The sequence below is a fragment of the Phytophthora cinnamomi genome (genome assembly GCF_018691715.1).
Source record: "Phytophthora cinnamomi strain GKB4 chromosome Unknown Contig99, whole genome shotgun sequence".
In the NCBI taxonomy this organism is placed as follows: Eukaryota; Oomycota; class Peronosporomycetes; order Peronosporales; family Peronosporaceae; genus Phytophthora; species Phytophthora cinnamomi.
This window is the reverse complement of record NW_027151032.1, coordinates 325,842-346,886: the sequence shown is the minus strand read 5'-3', so window position 1 is coordinate 346,886 and position 21,045 is coordinate 325,842. Positions and strand designations below refer to the sequence as shown.

Sequence of the window (21,045 nt, the reverse complement as noted above, 5' to 3'; positions counted from 1 at the left end):
ACTTTCGCGAGGAAGCCAGAAATGGCGTTTTTGTTAGCCAATGACGAGCGGAACATGCTCAAAATCCTTGATCTTGTAAAGTACGCAGAATCTTCTATGGGCTCGTGTATCATAGAAGGTCCAAATGGAGCTATCAATTCTTATCGGAAGTTTTAGGGAGACGCAGTCCCCACCTCGTCCCCTCGCCCGTCCCTCTGATATGTCGAATATATGAAGTGACGACTTCCGGATAACAGCACGGGAGTCGGTGCTACGACATAGCTACAACGCGACGATATACCCGCTGAGAGCACCATAAGTAGAGTTGTAAAGAAGTAAAATACTTAGGTAGGGTTAAATACACTTTGAAAGCTAAAAACGTTAAATACGGTTAAATACTTTCCGATGGATCGTATACTTTTGGAATTATGAGTTTCTTGGCTGACAACTGCTGCCGGACCAGACCTCCGCAAGCAGGTCACTTCAAGTAAGACCAGGTTCTGCTATTGCGCAAGCTGCGCACGCAGCAGCTTCATCAAATTCTCCCTCAAGGGCCGCGGCCCTGGGCCGCCCTGCATCCGCATCCTCCAAGTGCTCGTCCGGCACGAGTCGTGCCCTGCGTACCTCCGACGTGGAGAGCGTAGACACCTGAAGCAAGAGGGATCTACCTCTCACGCGCGCGGCACACGAGTTGGCACTTCACAACTCAAAACACCTCGAGCAGCTCAAGCTAAGCCGACAACACGACTGACCAGCGCTTCGTCAAGCCGACCAAGTTCACGATGGGCCGCAAGCAAGATCCGATCTGGGACGAATTCGACGTGATTCGACCTAAGGGCGTGACCAAGAAGCACCCGGATGTGTCATGCATTTACTGTGCGGAGGTCATCATGAACGCTCAGCCTGCGCGTCACCTGTACCGTCATCTCCTGATCTGTACGGCAGCTCCACCAGCAACAAAGACGAAGTGGAGCAACGTGGCGGAGCAGAAGGAGGAGAAGAAGAAGCGCAGGGTGCTCTCACTGAGTGCCCCTAGCTTTCGTACCCCGACCAAGTCGCGTCGGGTCAGCTACGGTGGATCGGTCCCAACAACGCCTACAAGACGGGAATCAAAGAAAGTTGAAGATATGGAATTCCATCTCGATATAGCAATGGCGTTCTACACGGCCGGAATCCCATTTCGAGCGATCGGTAATCCCTATCTGCGGCGCGCACTTGGCCACCATCGCCCCAACGTCAGACTTCCAACCCGCCAGAGTCTCGGCTCAACTTTCCTGGACCTGGCCTACACTATGGAGAAAGATCAGCTGGAAGCGCTTCTTCGAAAGCAGAAACGCCTGATCATCATCACAGACGGCTGGTCGAACATCAATGGGGAGAGCATTGTGAACTACGTGATCATCTCTCCTAAAATGCGGCCGATGATGTGGTCCTCCGGTACGACAGGAGGCGAGGCCCACACAGGCGAATTTATGGCATCTGAAATTTCTCTTGTTATCGGAGAGGTGGAAGCTGTTGCTGATGTCGGAAAAGTCATCGCTGTTGTATCCGACAATGCCGCCAATATGAAGAAAGCTGGGCGGCTTGTCGAGGAAAAGCATCCCAACGTGGTCTTCAATGGTTGCTCTGCGCACGCTGTGAACTTGCTGCTGAAAGATATGTTCAAGATCGAGCTCTTCGCCCAAGTGTTGAAGAAAGCGGTGAATTTGGTCAAGTTTGTGCGGGCACGGCATTTACTACTGGGCCGCTTACGCGCCATGCGTCGTCAGCATCCGAGTAGAACAGGTGAGCTGTCAGTGCCGGTCTCGACGAGGTGGTATGCTCAGGAGAAGTGCATCAAGAGTGTGCTTCGGAACAAGGCACCACTAAAGGCTGCATTTGCGGACACCGAGTTGATGAGGCACTACAGCGACGCTCCGACCGCCGAAAAACTCGAAGAGGCTCGCAACATCTTGCAGGACAGACAGTTTTGGGCGAACGCGAAGATCGTCCTCCGCCTGACCAAGCCTGTTACACGTGTACTCGCCATGTTTGAGACGGACACGTGCTCTAACTCCATGATCCTCCACGAGTTTGACCGCCTGAAGAACGCTGCCGTGTACACAGAGCCCCTCCCCACTCTACGAGACCCCACTGTGCAAGGCAAAATCATTGAACTGATCGAAGAGCGCTGGAAGTTCATTTGCCCTCGTTCCAACTCCACCAGAATCGCGTACTTGCTGGACCCATCAAAGGATACCTCCGCTTTTTCTGGAAAAAGTGTTGCGGAGACAGTCACGGATGCTGTCAAACTTGCCAAGCGCTTCGGACTGCCTCATGATATGACCCCAGCGATATTTCGTTCGGCTTTATTGGATTTCATTGATATGAAGGACGCGTGGTCTGCGGATGAGAAGAAGGAGGCAAGTCGCGACTCGCCCCTGCAATGGTGGCTATTGGACCGTTCCTTCCCTCAGCTCCGTTTCTTCGCTGACAAAGTATTGAGCATCCCGACTTCATCTGCGGCCAGTGAACGTTTGTGGAGTATTCACGGATTCACTCAAAGTAAACTCCGCAATCGGCTCCTCGTGCCCACCCTCGAAAAGCTGGCTTTTGTCTACAACAACAATGGAGACACGAGACCAACGAGCTTGCCACTCTACCAGACACCGGAGAGACCAAACGCTAGTGACCTCGACAGCGACAGCGACCTCGATGGCAATGGAGACGATGAAGAGGAATGCTTGTTCGACTTGCAGGACAGGGAGTTTGCGTACCTGCTCGACGCAATCGTAAACGTGGACCTCGCCAGCGAAACCGCTTAAGTTAACACTCACTAATCCTCTTCTTGGTACACCAGCAGTGAACGACTTCAGTTAACGTTTCACTGGCACGAATTACTACATGTCAAATATTAATCTGCATCACCATGCTGCTTGGTCGATAGGTCGGTTTGGCGACGGAAAGGGCTCCCTACGCGCTTCTTGAACAGACCTAAGTCATTTTCATTCATCTGCTGCACATGCCTGGACATTATGACATAATGACACATCGTGTACTACCCACCGCTTCTTGTTCAAACGGCCGTGACGCACGAGTGCCGGGTCGAGCTTCTCCGAGTGGTTCGTCGTTATGATGACGATGCGATCCGGACAGTCGATGACGCCGTCCAGCACATTGAGCAGCTCCGAGAGGCTCAGCTTGTCTTCTAGACCCTTCGGCTTGAGCATGGGGGCAATCAGCCCGGCCACGCCGTCCTCAGGGTCCTCCTCCATTGCCTTCTTCTGGCTGTTGAACATGCGATCGGCCTTGCTTGGCTTCGTGTCGCTATCGCTGCGAGCGTTCACGATGGAGGACGCGCAGTCGATCTCTTCCATGACGAACATGACGTCGTCGTCGAAATCCATCTCGACTGGCGAATCCAACTCTTACACCGCAAACTTCGTGTCAAAGAGCGCGTCTAGCAACTGCTGGTTCGTGTGGATCTTGCCGAGCGAAGTCGTCACGATATGGCGTTGAGTGTGCTGGGCGACGGCCGTAATGTAATGAGGAGGGGGCGACCTAAAGGGCGGAGCGGCGAAGAAGCCCAGCAGGACCAGCGCGACCACGACCAGCACGCAGTCGACGACCGCGCCGGTGCCGGAGGGGGTATGGCTTGATGGGCGGGGCGGCGAAGAAGAGCAGCGGGGCCAGTCCGGCCACGACTAGCGCGCAGACGACGACCGTGTCGGTGTCGGAGGGGGTAATGGCTTGATGGGCGGGGCGGCGGAGAAAGCCAAGTAGGCAGGTGATGGCCGCGGTAATGCCAGTGCTAAAGAGCGGCAGTCGAATCTGGCTGTAAGTGAGACGCACGGCAAGGGAGGGAGATGATTGCATGGAGGGATGAACTAACTCGTTGTAAAATTTGCTTTAAATGTGAGCTACGAATTGCCTTCCAGACTACCGCTCAACGGATTGAGTGTAAGCTTGTTATGTGGCTCTGTTGCACCAACTAGTTCAGCCATTCGGGATCCAGATCCTTGGACAGCGTGTGGCTTAGCTTTCGAGTACATACTAAGAGCAGAGAAAACGTATAAGGTAGCGTCGGAATGTGCTCAGTATGTCATCGCTTTTTGTTGATTTTTCTTCCTGCCCCGAGAACTTAAAATTATACGACAGTGCAAAATTAGGAACAGCTTCCTTAGGTGCGTATGCGCGGGTCGTGTCGGCAGGCGTTGCCTCGCGACAGCGATCTAGCGTTGCGTTACCGTCCTCTTCGAGCTCAACTTGCAATCCTGGTGGCTCCATGGCGCCCTTCCAGCACAATTTATGTGATGGACTATTTTTTGCTATCACCGAAGAGCTGTCTGCAGGGAGGGACGCCGTTCCCATTCTATAGTGCAATCAAGTACACGTACACCTAACCCTAGGGATATAACCTCTCAGTATCAGCTGTCCTAAGTAACTTCGCATCTTCGACTATATCGGCCTTGAATTGAAGAGTTATTCGGGCCAGAGTGGCGACAGTGTATATCGCTGGTCCTCCAAGCGCTGGAACAGACATGACCAATGTCACTCTTTATGGATTCCCAGTGCCTCTACTTACATGGGCGGGGTTATCGCCGCTACTTCACAAGCCACGGAAACCCTAATCGTAGGCGGATGAGTCGGAATAGGAGGAGATTGATGGGGCAACCTCTTTCAAGCGGTTAGTGGTGTTTTGGTGAATAACCCACTGCTTTTAAACTGCTTTTTACGTTGGCAAACAATTACCGGTGACGGGGTCAATTGGTTGAATGGGACCTACACTTTGGTCCAAGATTTTTATGGGAGTAACAGTACCCCAGTACACGGCTGCATTCAGATGTCAAATGGTGCCAATACGCCATCGACTAATGCGATGTTCATCAGAACAATGAGCAACTATGCTTTACGATTTGGAACGGCTGATAGTACTCGCATGACCATTACCGCAGGAACGACCCCTGGACGCGTGGGCATAGGCACTGCAAGTCCTCTATATGGAATGTACGTTGGAATAACAGTTTCAACCACAATAGAGACTTGGGCAACTGGTGTAGCCTATTTCAAGCAATCCGGAGGCTTAGTTAACACTACAGGGCCTATAAGCCCTGCCCCAATAGCTATCGCTTGTGCTGGATCAATGCTCAGCTCCACGGCTTACTGCACTTACAGTGGTCGTCGACTCAAGCACTGTTTTGAGCCAGTAGAGGACGAAGTGTGCGATGCTCTACTCAAAATCGAGCCTTATATGTTCAAATAAAAAACCGACTCGGAGGACGCTCCCATGCATCTCGGATACTGTGCTCAGGATATGCTGAAGGCAGGCCTCTACCATTGCGTAAACTATATGTCAAATCCAGATTTACACGTCGAGGACGAATCTGTTGATCTTGAAGGTCTTGAGATGACCGTTGCCTACTCCAAAATGAGTTGCCTCCTCCATAAGCTGATTTTGAGGCAGCAACAACAAATCAGTGATCAGCAAATTGTGGTATAGCAGACGTGACAAAATCGTTAGCTTCCCACTCCCACACCAACAACACCTACGATCGGCGAGCGTAGGCTTGTCGGGTGATCCGAAGATCGCCCAGTCCGTTTACAGCGGTGTAGTGGCTCCTTCCCAGAAACCTGCCAAGCCCTTCCAGGAGCCGTGCCACGAGCACACAGCACCCTCCCCTTACTTCGTCCACCTCTTCTTCTCCTTCTTCTCCTTCTCCTCTTTGAACCCGTGCCCTCCATCAAAGGATGGACGGCGGCTTTCGCCTTGACGGGCCGTCGGTGCAAAGCCGCACCGACCTTAATTCGCTGGCGGGCCGAAAACCCGCGCTCGTACGTTCGACGAGCTTCTTGCCCAGGGGGCAGATGTCCAGAAACCACCACACACTCACACACGCTTCTTGGACTTGCCGGGTGGCCGAGATCACTTCCGTCGCTTCGGTAAGCCGATCTCAGCGGTGGGCATGATCTAGTCCTACGGGGACGGTCGTACCTCGAAGAGTCGCCGCGTGCCGCTTGTGTTGGATCCCGAAAATTCCACTCTGTATTTATGTTTGCTTTGCTGGGCTCAACGGCCCTCCCTAAGGCCACTATACAAATATCTAACTGTTACGGTCTCTCCCATACTAAAACCAAGCCAATTCGGTGGCCGGCCCCTTAGCTCGCCGATCTCCTCGGCGAAACTCCTCGGGTCGGTGTCACGTGTACAAGCTCGGGTCGGACTGGTTCTGGTCACCGAATTAAGTGCCTTGATGTAGACTCAGAGATCGCTTCACCGCACAGGCTTAGCTCGCCGACGTTGGAACATCGGCGAAATACTTGACCTTCGGTTGTAGGCAGCCTCGACGACGGGCGAGAAATCACTTCACCACAAAATGTAAATTCAGTCGCTTGATCGAAAGATCTCTGGATTAATATAGAAATTGTTGCATACAAGTTTAGGGTGTTAAACAAGAGACTCAAAATACGATGCCATGTTTGCTGATGGGCGAATAGTATCCTTTGGTGCAATTAAGCAGGATGACACTCCTTATGATCAATACCGAGATCGTACAACTTTGAAAGCATTCGTTGAATACGACCACCGGGGTAAAAGAAAAGAGATGGTTACTATAGAGACATGGGCCTATAGGTGATGATCGCCCATATAGTTCTGATTGGTTTTCGAAAAAGTACCTTTGGTAGAGTCTTGCTCAGTGAGTAAAAGAAAACAGTTGCTTCAATGGCCTCATAGCGTAAAGGTGTTGACGGATTTCTTCTTTTTTATACGCCCAAACGCCTGATCCAGCCTTAGACTCCGATCCCTCCCATTGGTCGCTAGTAGCATCAGTTTGAGTCGATACAACTTTCTTCGCCGAATATGGCTGGTCAGATGCCCACACTGCAGGTCGATCGCTCAATGGAACCTCCTTGACGAGCAGGCCATTCATGATTGATTTGAGCTCAGCAAGGTTGTGATAGCATTAAGGTTATATAGCCCTCCGCTCGTGCTGATATTTTTGGGATCGAGTACTATCATCGCTATAGTAGTACCGTGATAATAGATTTGAATTCAAACGATTTGAATACATGTCAACGCAAACCAACTTTAGTTGCTTGAGAATGGATGGATTGGTATTGCCGAGCAACAGCTCACCCTTGAGCTTATCGTACTCCATTCGAAGCGACTCGAGTGGATCCTTTAGATGCTGCTCAAAGCTCCATTGAAGATGGGTCATTTGGAGGGACTCTTTGGAGAGCTTCTTATCATCAACATATAGCTGATCGTACTTCGCCTGACTGATATCGTTTCTGAAAACGAGATCCTTTGTCATGGTCTGTGAGTATCGCTAATTTCACGCATCGGGTCAACCTTTCTGCGATTCGACTGAACGATGACCAGCGTTCGCTTGTCAAGGTCGGATGCATTTAAAACCATGTTTGCGATAAACATATGCTGATGGAGTCACTTTGCCTTGAATGTCGTTGAGGTTTTAAGATTTACCTTTGCGCTCAACACCTTGCAATGATGCTACTCCTGCCCCTTGTAGCTCTCGACCTTTTAGTCCACCGCGACCCGATACATGGGCTTGGGCCTCAGCCATTTGATATTTACGAAGTTTAACCGAATAATCCGCCTTAGTTGTCTTTACCGCTGCTCTTGATGATCTTATAGCTTCCTTATCGGCTTCTGAGTTTGATTGTTTAAAATCGTGGATATGCTTCTTCAATTGACTCGTAGCTTCTCTATATGTTTGAAACGTTGCTTCGGCTTCATCGTGGAGATTTGAAGGTTATCATCTTCATAATCTTCATAACCAAGTGGTGTTTTGACATCCGAAACGTTGCTGAAGACGACTACTCGCAGTACTTTAGATTATCATTAAGGTGTTTCTCTATATTCCTATCTCAGGTATCATCGACATATTTTCTGCAGTCCTCAAGTTCAGTTAGAAGAGACTGAAGCGGCGTGTCCATCCATCGAATCGTTTTCAATAGGTCATACAAATTCATACCCTTCACTATATCGACACCACCTAGAAATATTAATGGTTTAGCAATGCTTGGCATACCCAAATAATAGGACGAATTGACATGAACGCCTTTCTATTCTTATAGATAGTTAGGCTCAATCTTATAGGAATTTTAACATCATTTTCAGCAAGCTTCCTATAATAAGCAGTGAGGATCAATTTAGCTTCAAGATCTGGGATAGAACGCGTTCTATCCATATCTTCATCGATACCCGACATTACGCCTGGTCGTTCATCAATCAGATCGTCAGCGACCTCATATGGCTTTGCAAATTTCTCAGTAGCCATCTTAGTATTTGATTGTAAGCTCAGTTCTTTATCCTTGATCATTGATAAGAAGCGGTCAAGGGTAAGTATCCAACTGACTTTTTCCTGTTCAGCTGGCCGATGGCTGTTAGAATCCTTACCAAAACGATAGTTATAAATTTACTGTCGATCCACAGATAGCATTTACTATCGATTTTACCATCCTTGAACACCGAGATGATGCTCTTGTGAAGTTCATTAGGCTCGAGTAAATCCTTATTCTGAATGATAAGCCATGTCAGCTTGTTCTTAGCATAATTGTCATCTAACTTTTTAGAAGTCGAATTATCTAACTATTTTAGATTAAGTCTTTGATCTTTTAGTGGTGTATCGAGATCTTCAATATCATCTTCACCCCTTTTCTTTCTATCAGATCGCGGTTGGGGAGGGCGACTTTGTTGGCCGATCGAACGCTCTTCGAGCGTTCTCTTATCTTCAGCGCGCATGGCATCAAGTTCATCACTGACACGGCGCTTCGTCCGTTCGAGCAGGTCAATACGCTTTTGCTCGCGTTGAGCAAGTGACGTAAAATTTGGAAACATTAGTCGAATGCTATATGTGATAGCTGATATTTATTTATAACATCGTTTAGTATATTCAGGTGAAGCCGGTATGTCATCGGGTGAGTCCCACAGCCGCATTGTAAATTTATGAACACTTGTGTTGCGCTTCTGGAATAGGCTTATATATATCCCTTGGCATTCATCGATTGGTAGCCCAAATATATATTCGAAATCGTCTTTGTACATAGGATCGCACCATAGGTATCGATATGGGCGGGTTGAGTCTAACTGTTGAAGCCTATATTTGATGTAGTCGAGCTTAAGGATACCACTGAGCATCATATTCATGTTATTGAGTTTCTCTGAGTAAAACCGCAGTCGCTCATGCATCCTCTTGAGATCTTTTTTAAGCATTTGGATCTCGTAGTCCTTCGAGTGTTGATACCAATATCCACAAGGGAGAGACTCTCTTGAGCATGGCTTCTTTGAAAGGGTGATCGCGATGCAAGGCATGTTGATATTATCTATATGTATAGTATAGTCAAGAAACTATGGATGATATTGAGTATATTGACTACGATCCGCTGTCCGCTTACGTATATGACAATAGTAATGTCGCTAAAGAGGCTGAGAAGCTTAGAAAACAGCAGTCTAAGAAACAAATTGGCCAGAGAATTATTTAGCTGCCTAAGCCAAGACCGATACGCTTGCCTTATTTAGCTTCAATCACGCTTAATCGTCTAAAGTAAAAAAAATTCAAGCTTGTTTCGCATTGCCTTGTTGATCAATCTAAGATTGTCTTGACTCTCCCATGTGGGTTCGTCGTAGCCCTTCCATTTAAATAAGTATTTTATCTTGCCGGAACGCATTTTTTATGTTCTAATAGTCGCTCAGCCTCATAGATTTGGCCGCTTGTGAATGGAGCGTTAGTTGGCTGAGCATTGAATAGCTTAATGTCGTTAGGACTCTTGTAGAGCTTATGACCATTTTTCGAGTGAATCTGAACCCGATAATCGTCGAGTCCAACGGTTTCATAGACGGCTTTGCTCCATTGCGAGTTTTCTTTATCAAACACGCCTTTAGAGAGTCGATAGAGTACTGTAGATTTGACAGGGAGATTTCCTTCTACTTTTTCAACCAGCTCGCGATTGTGGTTTAGATCATTCTCCGTGACAGTACCTTCGGCTTGATTTGGTGTCATTTTAATAGAACTATGCCACATGTTGTTATATCCGCTTACAACGTCGCTAACTAGTTTCTCGGTGATAGGCAGGTTGATTTTAAGTAATCGCATCTTTATTGTTCGATTGAATAGTTCAATCTTACCCCCGTCATCCCCTGCGTCATTGTAATAGTGAGTGATATTTAGCTCCTTGCGGAAGGTTTGAAGCTTTCGATTTAGGAACTCCTTCCCATTATCTGCGGTCAGAGTATCAACCTTCGCATCTTTGTCAAATTACTTGATACCTGATAATACAGCCACGACCCCTTTGTTTGGAAGGATCTTCAAAAAACCTAATCGAGAGTTGACATTGATAGCTACTAATATCGACGTCTTCTTCCAGAATGCGAGATCCATTTGCCACGAATTGGGGCTGTGTGATGCGGTTCTAAAGTTGATGTAGCTGTCCTTCCGTGATACATGTCTGTGAATGTCCAACTTATCCGTATACCACTCACCAACATGTTTTAGTCGAATGGAGGAACTTATATCTTAGCTTTCCTATATAATGCATTTGCCAATTTGAAACCGGTAGCCGGATCATAGTATAATCCCTCAAGTAGATCATCCATAGCTTTATATTATCCGATTAAAAAGTGGCAAATGTTTCCTCTTATATATTTTAAGGTAGAGTAGAAATACCATCTGACAGCACTTGTTGCTTGTAGAAATATGAAAGGGCTGTCTTCGTCTGAGAGTAAGTGATGATTGAATTAGTCTATTTGCGAATGCGAAAACCAGTGTTATTACCTGTGGAAGTGAATTGTTGCTTTTTGACGACAGTTTCAAAGTTATCATGGCATAGAACCATCCCATTCTTGGACTTTTGAACACCCTTCGCCGATAGCTTGATTTTCTCTCCTTGCCAGTCTATTTATCAATTTGCCCGCTCAGATAGCACATATAGCTTTTCGATGATAGTGATACCATAGGGTTGCAACGGAACTCCTCTTTGAACAAACCAGGTGTCCTTCGATCAAAATCCGCATTGTCCTCGGTATCACCCCTCGGAAACCAATCATATTTATTTGCCTCGAAATGATCAATAAACTTGAGTTTGATGAGGTTTGGAAAAGACTGAAGGCGATATAGCCGCTATCAGTATCCATATCTTGATATTGGAAATCGGAGCGGTCGAAGTAGAAATCAATGCAATTATAGTAGAATCGATTCGTACACAACTTAGCCAGCTGATAGATGGCGATACATATGTGAATTAGGTTAGTAAGTTTATGCGGCGTTGTGCTTGACTAGCTCAATAGTTCCGTTGGAACACTCGAGTCTCGAGAGGTGTGTGAAATGCTCGATAGCTTGCATGATATGCTTATCATCAGACAAGATTTTAACTTCTTTGTGCTTGCTCATATCCATTCCAGACCGACCGAAAGCTGCATTTCCGACAAGTTTCATCATATCAGCTATCATGGCTTTACTATCATCGACATCACCTTCTCGTCGCGCATCACATACATGTTCCGTGAATGACTTGAAGGGGCGATGGCTCTAGGCCTTGACGAAGCTATACGTCATAGTAATGACTAATCCATGCTCGAGATACCACTTGAGAAGCGGTGCATAGATGCGAATTTGGTTGCCAAAGTAGCTCCCAATAAGCTTGCGTTCTGCTTTAGCCATGTTCTTACCTCGTGTTTGATTGTAGTCAAACATATGCTGACCAATGACGTCAGCTGTCGGCTCGATCTCAATATTCTTGAAAGTGGGGGTCATCTCACTAAAATAGTCTTTCAAGTGGTCTAGTGTCTCAAAATCACATTCAAGGAAGCCAAAGATCTTATCACCCTTGATGTCATCTCAAGTTTTGATAGGAGTTAGTCATCCGCAAGGCATTTCATTACCGAGGCACCAAAAGGCAGATGGCATTAGCGTCGTACCCGATTACCTTTTTACACTTCTTACCACCGGTACCTCGAATCTCCGTCTCGTTACGCTTCGCGTAGCGATTGAAGATAATGGATGGGCCGCCAGCGATACTAACCTTCATTTTGTAATACATGCCAGACTCTTCTTCATCAATAGAGAATACCGATCTATCGGCATTACAATCCATTAGCTTCTTTTATCTAAAGCTCTGATGTTCATATCCTTGCGTGCAACGTTGCATGCAATGCAAGTGATCATAACGTTTCCGTCGATATGCCCGATCTTATTATTGTTGCAATCGTCTGAAATAATTTCTTCGATCAGCTTGCAATAGCATAGGGCACGGAGATACCTCTGCTTCTTCATTAGCTTAGCGACGTGATCTTTCGTCATATCGAATTCACGTTTTGCCTCCTTGTCTTGAGCGATATACCCTTGGAAACGCTTCACCGGGAAGACGAATGCTTCAGCCGGATTCTTAGGTGGGGATTTCAGTTCACTCATTGTAGCCTGATACATGCCCTTTTCGCTTAATCCTGGTAGGGAGACACCATCACAGAACATATCCAAATCGAAACGCTTGAATAGCTCAGAATTCATTTCGATTGCCATCACGAATGGAGCAACGTCGAGGTTGTTATACCAGACGAGAAGGTCGTTGATTGTCTTCATCCCATAATGCCCCCAAACGAACTGTAGGCGCGCATAGTACTTATCCTCGATATTGATCTTGCGCAGTTTGCTGTAGAAAGCTGATTTAGGTGGAAACTCAGTCTCATTGAGAACATTATAACTGGTGATATATTCATATGGGAAAACACCTTTAGTCATTCCACAGACGCAACGAATGCTATCAACACATTTACAAGCACCGAGATGGTTGTGAGATACTTATCAAGAGATGTTCCTGCTGAAACATAGTTGATGATATCGAGTAACTTATAATCACCAGTCCATATGGACATGTAGCCACCATTTTTGAGACCCTATCGATATGACCTAAGCCTTCAAACAAATCGTTTTTGATCATATTGGTATCATAGCTTCCGCTGTTGAAACAGAGAACGGGGACTTTCTGAAGGATGGCCAATAGTCGTTTAGTTTTCTTATCGATGAAGCAGTCGCAAGCACTTTCACCGAATTCCGCACAAATTTGAATACGTTCCCGGCTTGACCCATCGATGGAGATCCTTGCTGAACAATGTTTCCGTGATTGATTCACCTGAAACCATAGCCATTCCAAGCGAATTCATTAGAGTGATAATCAGCTCCTCCTACTTGCTGACGCTGTAAGCAAATATTTTGTCTCTAATATCTTTGATGTAGCACATCATCTCAATAACGAGCTACTTCGGATCATAATTGCCAAAGCACTTAATCTCCCTTGTCAAGCTACCACAAACGCTTGCTGAAACAGGAGCGTGTTCATTAAAGAATTGACTTTCAGCTTTCTTATCAAACGCTTGAGGCGCTAAAATCGCTTCAAGATCGAATACGATGAAATGATCAATGTAATGATCTACATTCTTCACGTTATAAGACTTCATAATCGGTTTAATGGTGTTAGCATTAGGTTGATAGATGTTAGGAGCCTTAACAAATGATCCGACATTGATCTTATCATACTTGCACTCCCTCAATCTGATGCAGTTATCAAACGTCATCTTACAGACAGGGCAAACATATTGAGACTGGACCTTGCCTGGGCTTGTGATATAGTGTGCGTGATTGGCGTGAGATAAGATATTGATCGTATCTTCAAACTTACCGTCAGAAGGGCGAAAGTTCTCAACAGCTCCTGTCTCTTCATAGCATGTATATACATTGATGTTGAGATTGAAGCACTTCTCAAGGTTATCAAACTCCAGGAAGTCGATAGGCTTAAAGTTCTTATCGAGACTGAGAGAGTATTCAAAACCCTTGAACTCACAGTATTTCTTGAAGTCTGCTTTGACCTGGGTCTGAATTTTTCTTGCGTCCTTCTTATTCAAGAGAATGTATGCAAGGCAATGGAATACGCATTTATTGCTAGTCGTCGTGAAATTAACGATATATTTATGTTTCGTTATGAATTCAGGTACGAGAGCATCGTCGTCTCCAAGAGCGTGATCGCGGTAATCGATTTGAGTCAGAAAGCCCCTGATAGCTTTGAGCTTGACACCTGGATTCGGAAATTTAAGCATCTTGGCCAGCTCGCGGGTTCTAATATCCGAAGCAGTTTTTCGAGCATCAGCGCGGCTATTGGCAGTGAATAGTCTGTCACACGCCGCCGTGTTAGCTATGTTCGGGTAGAAGTAAAATTCTTCATCATTGAATGGGTCATAAAGCGTATCACCCAGTGCGATGTTGATCTTGTAAGCCTTAGACTGATTAAGAAGAACGTTTTCGAGCTTGTCATAGAATTCACCCGTTGGGATGTATTCATAGAAGGATCTCTCACCATATTTCCCCTTCTTGAAAATGTATTGCGTGTCGAGTTTGTAGTCGGGCGAAAGTTGTTTCGTGAGTTCATTGGTGAAGACATTGTATTTCTTGGCAACGAGCTTCATATTCTTGGGTAGGCTTGGCTTCCCAATGGAAACGATCTTACTAGTGCGTCCTCGCACCTTCAAACGGTAAGAGGTTCCCCATTTAATGAGCTGAATATCGAGTCGGCGTAGTCCTTCGAGTTCGTATGCAAACATTGTATATATGGGTGGCTATATTTCGTCGCATAAAACGTCTTTACATTAGTTCGATCATCGGTTAAGATAGACCTTTATATCCATGGGAACGGCAAAAAATAGATTTAATTAATTCGACTCCTGCTGTTCGCTTGCGATTTGTGCTTCCTTTTTAGCTCTGCGTTTCTCACGTCGTCGAGCATTGCTTTTGTCTTTGTTAGCAGTATCATATTCCGTCTGCTTAGCGATACGTGCATCCCAATTCTTTAACTAAGAACACCTCATATTCTTTTTGAGGCGTTCCTTGTTGGTTTGGTAAAATTATGGCGTGTATATCATGACTGTCTATATCATAGAAAATTTTATATCAGATTCGATAAAAGTATATATTTACAATGTAGTGGTTTGCTAACCATTTCTGACGCTTCTTCGTCAAAATGTGTTTGCGTTCGCTATAACGTGCAAATGTTGAGCCACAATCACATTGAAGCTTCCTCTTCGGATCCAACTTGGGATTTACGGTTGAAATCTTTTCAATGCCGATTTTAAAGCTGCTGTTGTTGATGCATTTGGTATTGTTGACCGCCACTTGCTTCTGATCGTATATATCACTACTGTTAGTTAGCTCATGCTCATTTAGCAGTTTGATATCTAAGCTATCGATCCCATCCCTTTTGAAATAATCGTAGATCTCTCTAAGATATGTGTTCGTTTTGAGCCAGGATTTGTAATGGTTTTTAACCTCCTTCCAATACGATGCTTGTGATTTTATTGAACTTCCAATAAAGACAATAGAATCGTCAGCAATCGAAATCGTTTATAAGAATCCTTTCATGGTTATGGTTGGTTGAATCGTTGGATCGTATGATATGATTATTTATATCTTAATATTTTATCTATCAGGATGGATCGTTCTTTATATTCGAAAGACTGGGAGTCATTTGTGCATTCGATGAATCAATATTTAGAAGTATTGTAAAGTCTGGATAATTAGAGAAAGCTCCTGTGTATCAGACGGTGTCGAGGGGTCTAGCCTACTTTTAGACTACTTTTGGTATTCGACGTTTATATTACCTGTGGGCGGTGATATATCCGTAGAAAAAAAACTAGCGGTCATTTGTGGTCTGGATCAACTACTGACGAAACGGTAGCTACTACAACAACCATGCCCAGGTCGTGAGAGTAGTGATGGAGCGCAGAATGAAACTCCATCCACACGGTGAAAGACTACAGGCGAGAATGAGTGGTTCAATGCGATTAATGGCGACCTCGCTGGAATTCATTGCAACATCGCTGTTCGAATGCGGCAACAGAGGTCGCGCCGTGTCACCCTCTGGTGAGGCCATAGAAATCGTCTGGGACATGTCCACAGACAGAGTCCCGGTTGCCTTCCGCTTCAGGTTCATCCGACTACCGCAACAGAGCCTGACGCAGCTGCAATGTTTTATGGAAAGGATGATGAGAGTCGCATTTGTGGTGAAGTGAGTTTTCGCCCGTCGTCGACGCTGCCAACAGGCCGAAGGTCAAGTATTTTCGCCGATGCTCCAACGTCGGCGAGCTAAGCCTGGGCGGTGAAGCGATCTCTGATGAAGAGAGCGTGAGCCGAGTTCTCGCTCTCTCTCCCCAGCAATTTCATGCTGGCAGGATATGCCACCCCAGAACGCGTGGCCAACTGGACGTCGATGGGGAGCTTGCGCCACATGCCTGGAAGACCTGCGAGCGACGCACACGCAGCTTTCTCGTCCGCGAGACAATCTTGGTTCGCGGGACGCGCGCGTTGCTGCGTTGGATCCCATTGAGTCGGACGAGCCTGGATGAAGTTTGGAGCCTTGCGAGCCCGGCCTGCCTTCTTGGGTCGAGGCTCCTCGTGTGAAGAGTCGCCGGATGAAGGGTCGCCTGTGAGATCCAAGAACGCAGTTTGCCTGCCGTGAGACCCAGTACCATCTCCGCCTGATTCCGAGCCGCCGTCACCTTTCTCTTCAGTGTCGGTGTCGCCGCCACTCTTGGCGATGTATGGCCCTGGATTGGCGAACATGTCGTCGACAGAAGTGACATTGGTGAGTGTCTTCCATTCAGAAGGAGGAAACGTACCAGCCTTGTGGTGCTTGAGAAAATCCTCCAGTCGACGCCAATTGCCAGTCGCTTGAGTCTGATGAGAAAAGTCATGGCCCGATCCACGTTGAGCGACCGAGTCTCCAGCGACTCAGCAACCAGACCTGCCGTCCTCACTTGACGCTCCATCTTCGTGACTTGGTCCCGGAGTGTAGTGGGTCTAACTTGACTCACTACTTTAGCTTACACGTTGCGCAACGTGTATGAGGAAGCGTAAGTACTTAGTAATTACTTAGGTTAATTATATTTGAATACACCAATATAAGTTAACTTAGACAAGACTCCAAGTAGCTAGTTTAAGGTAAAATGAGAACTGTATTGCTTGTAAATTGATCTTCCTCTAAAAGCTGCTAAAAACTGTTTATCATCTATGAAAGGGTTGGCAGCGGCTGGCTGTCAGAGCCCCGCTAATATGCATGTCTCTGATTGGTAGAAAGATGCTGCTTTCTACCAATAGGATCTTTTGGGTATGTGTGGACCACTCACTGTGGTGGTCCACTTCAATGTATCCATCGGTGTGTCTTACACCAATGTGAGGAAGTATCCAAAACGTTTAACAGATAACCTATCTGTTAAATTCACAAGTGGCTTGCAGCCACTTGTACGTGTAACCCCGTTACACCATCCCCCCTTAAGGTTAGACGCGCGGGGTCCCCGCACGTCAATCTTTGGAATTGACCACTCGTCAATTCTCCGCTTTGGAGAAGAAATCCGCGCTCATTCAACGATGAGCGCGCCTCAAAAGAAGACCTCGAAGTCGGTGGGGAGTCATCTCTCCATCGACGACTACTTCGAACGCCAGAAGGCGAAGTATGCCGACGTCGTCGACTTCGACGACGACGATGAAGATAAGGAGGGCGAGGAGGACTCGCCCTCTAAGCGCAAAGACTCAGTGTCGAGCGAATCGCTCGACCCTCATGCCAAGAACATTCGCCCGCGTGAAGGGGACGAATCGGACGCTTCGAGCTCGAAGCGTTCGCGAACTGAGAGCGATACCCCACTCGCTTCTGCTGGGGCTCTCAGTACTCCGCGCGCTGCTGCTGCAGCGCGTGATGTTAAAGCTCAAGGCTCTCCGCGCGCTGCGCCTGCAGCGCGCGATCCATGGATGCCGTCCGCGTCCGAGATCGCGGACCGGTTTGGGAACTCGGTACCTCCGAATGAGGTGCCGCTGTACGTATGCAGCGCCATCAAAGATGACGCTGTGGCTGCCGAGCTGCACTTTGATGCGGAAACGCATCAAAGGCGCGATTACTACATCGGACTCTTTCATGAGCTCCGATGGTTTCAAAGCAAGAAGACCTCTTCTCGCAGCAAAGTGCCCGAATGGCAGGCACTTTGTCAAAGCTGGAACGCCTTTGTTGAGAACTTCAACAAGAGGCCGAGTGCTTACCGTGATCGGATTAAGCAAGCGCGTGATCGCTTCGAGACGTACTCGAAGCGTGGAAAGCTGGAGCAACTTCATGTTGCTGCTGAGGAGGCAAATGTGCCGTGCGCTGTGCCCGAGGGCTTTCAGTGCACGAAGTGCTTTCAGGCGCGGTCCGCTTGAGCGACCGCGACCTGAACGGGTACACGTCGTTCCGTGTGCCCGAGAGTCTCAGAGCTCCGTGCTAAGTTCTTAGCACGTGAGGGTTCGGGCGCTAGCGATGATCGCAGCGCTCGTGTTACTTCCGCTGCGCCAGCGCGTACTGCTCTTCGTACGCCCTCACCATTTCCGGAACGTCCTCCAGCAAGACGTTCCGCATATATCTCGATGGGGAGGAAATCCTCTCCAACGAATACGAAAACGAGCCCCTTGAGGGTTCGTTTTCGGGATACTATGGTCAACAATCCGCTCAACAATCCAGCGGGTTGAGCCGCGGGCGTCACGGATCGGCGGTGGCGGGGTGGGAACACGCCCGGGTATGATCAGCCCCGGGCTGATCAGTATGCGCCTCTCCACGACCGGGTGGCCGTCGTGGAGCGTCTGTAGGCGCTGAGTTCGCCGCCCTGAAGCAGGAGCTGGCGAACCAGAAGGCCCAAGTCGCGGCGGTCTCGCAGATCGCCTCGAATATCCAGGTCGAGCTGGGGACCCAGATGAAGGGTTGCTCCAGCGCGTCCGCGCGCTGGAGGAGAGGTTGCTCGTCGCCGAGGCCAAGTCCTCCGCTGCTGCCTCGGCTCCTGCCGAGGCTTCGGGTCAGCCGAGCTAGATGGCTCGTGCTGCCGGTATGGCTTCAGCCGTCCGACGTAAAAGGTCGGATGGAGGCGCATGCTAGACGGTATGTCTAGCGTGTATGCGTTGCCGTGCCGTGCCAACACAGTGAACGGCCCGATGAAGCGCGGAGCAAGCTTGCTTGCTCCGAAATCCGAAACTGCATGTTTAGGCAGGTTTTGTGTAGCTAACAAAACTAATGAACCAACTTTAAATTCATTTGTGTTGCCTCTGCCCGCATTGTCTGCGTTCAGCTTCTGTTGATCAACAGAAGCTGCTATTGTGTCTTGGACAAACCGAATCACGGCTTGTCTTTTGGTGATGAAACTGATTGCATCCGAGCTGAAGTCATTCAGCTCGCTCTCCGCCAGAGGCCCGGCCTCTGCGTGGTTCTTGCGGTGTCTGCGCCCTGCGCAGACCCGTGGTCGTTAAGCCATGTTGTTAGAGTCTGCGCCCTGCGCAGACTCATGTGGTTTGTCCATTGTTGCAGCTGACACTGTGCAAGTGTCAGCGGTTTTCTGCGGCTGCTGTATTGCAGTCGTAGATCCTCCCCCACTTAAAGTGGGAGCCATCACTCCGAGTAAACTCGGTAGACGTGGATGCCGCATGGCATTCACGTAGAACGGTGTATGCCCTGTCGAGGCATGCACTGAGTTATTGATGGCAAACTCTGCCATCGATAAGCACTCGCTCCAGTATTCGAACGAGTGAGCGTAGCTCTTCAACATATCGACGAGCACGCGATTCACGCGCTCGGTTTGACCGTCCGTCTGCGGATGATCCGCAGTCGACATGGAAAGCTGGCTCCCAAGAAGTGTAAACACTTCTTGCCACAGATGCGCTATGAAGCGCGGGTCTCTGTCCGACACGATGTCGGACGGCATGCCATGGTGTTTGAACACCATGTCGACGAGCAGACGGGCCGTCTGCTTCGCGGTCACCTCTGCTGGCACCGCAGCAAGATGTACCATCTTGCTGAAACGGTCTACAAAGACCACAACACCGGTGTTCCCTCCGCTATCCGGGGGAAGACCAAAGATGAAGTCCAAAGACATGGACTTCCAACACTCCAACGGAGTCGGTAGTGATTGCAGTGGAGCCTGCGCGAATGGCGCAGGCTTTACGCGTTGGCATACCTCGCAAGCACGGATGTACTTGCGCACCCACTTATACTGGTGGTGCCAGTAGAAGTCGCGTGTGAGAAGGACGTATGTCTCCTCACGTCCGAGATGTCCCGCAGTCGGGGCATCGTGATACTCGTACATGATCCTGAGTCGCAGGTCATGGTCATTTGGCACGACAACGCGATCCGCGTTGTCGTCGACTGCGTTGTAAAGTAGCAGTCCTTCGTGCACACGAAAGCGGTGTGCACGCGCTCGAAGGTGCTTGGGCAGCTTCTGATGGGACTTGTCAGAAGGCGCTGTGCCATAGGCCAGCAAGAGCTTCGCGTCCGCGTCGTGCGCGTACGCGGCCTTCACATCATCCAACAGAGATGATGTGGGTTTGCTCGATCGCATGGCGTCAATGGCATTGACGTCAACAGCTTCTGCATAGTCCGGCCGACGTGATAACGCGTCGGCCACCACGTTCAATCTTCCGGGTTTGTATTCGACCCGGAAGTTATACTCCGCAAAGAATGAGAGCCATCTCGCCATTCTTTGTGAAATGTGGCGACTTCACTGCGGTGCGCAGTGAAGCATGGTCGGTGTAGACCACAAATGGTCTACTCCCAAGCAAGTACACTCGGAACTTTGCGAGTGCATACTTCATGGCAAGGTGTTCCTTGTCATGCACCGGATAGTTGCGCTCAGCTGGCTTCAGCTGACGCGATTGGTAGTAGACGACACGATCACGGCCCTCGTGATCGTGCTGCATAACGCGCATCCGATCGCGAAATCGGATGCGTCACACACTACGTGAAATGGGCGATCTTGGTCAGCCACTGCCAAGATCGGCGCCTCAGTCAAGCCCCGCTTGACTGCATCGAATGCCTTTGGCAATCGGGTGTCCAATTCCACACAGCTTCTTTCTTAAGAAGCTGTGACAGCGGGCGGATCTTGCCCGCATAGTCCTCCACGTACTTGCACAAGTACGTGGCCAAGGAACTGCCTCAGTTCCTTGACACTTGAAGGCGTTGGCCATTCGTTGATCACGCTGACCTTTTCCGGGTCAGGGCGAACACCATTCTTCCCTACGAGAC

At 48.2% G+C, this 21,045-nt stretch overlaps 3 protein-coding genes across 3 annotated transcripts; 1 reads left to right on the top strand and 2 right to left on the bottom strand.

Moving 5' to 3' along the window:
• Positions 1–761: 761 nt before the first annotated feature.
• IUM83_08425 (uncharacterized protein) lies at positions 762–2,783 on the top strand (the record flags this gene model as incomplete). Its single annotated transcript, XM_067932798.1, has 1 exon — positions 762–2,783. The coding sequence occupies one exon, from the start codon at positions 762–764 to the stop codon at positions 2,781–2,783; it is 2,022 nt and encodes a 673-aa protein (XP_067783495.1).
• A 180-nt stretch (positions 2,784–2,963) lies between these two features.
• On the bottom strand, positions 2,964–3,365 carry IUM83_08424 (Arrestin domain-containing protein A; the record flags this gene model as incomplete). Its single annotated transcript, XM_067932797.1, has 2 exons — positions 2,964–2,984; positions 3,054–3,365. The coding sequence occupies 2 exons, from the start codon at positions 3,363–3,365 to the stop codon at positions 2,964–2,966; spliced, it is 333 nt and encodes a 110-aa protein (XP_067783494.1).
• A 12,738-nt stretch (positions 3,366–16,103) lies between these two features.
• IUM83_08423 (uncharacterized protein) lies at positions 16,104–16,580 on the bottom strand (the record flags this gene model as incomplete). Its single annotated transcript, XM_067932796.1, has 1 exon — positions 16,104–16,580. The coding sequence occupies one exon, from the start codon at positions 16,578–16,580 to the stop codon at positions 16,104–16,106; it is 477 nt and encodes a 158-aa protein (XP_067783454.1).
• Positions 16,581–21,045: the final 4,465 nt, after the last annotated feature.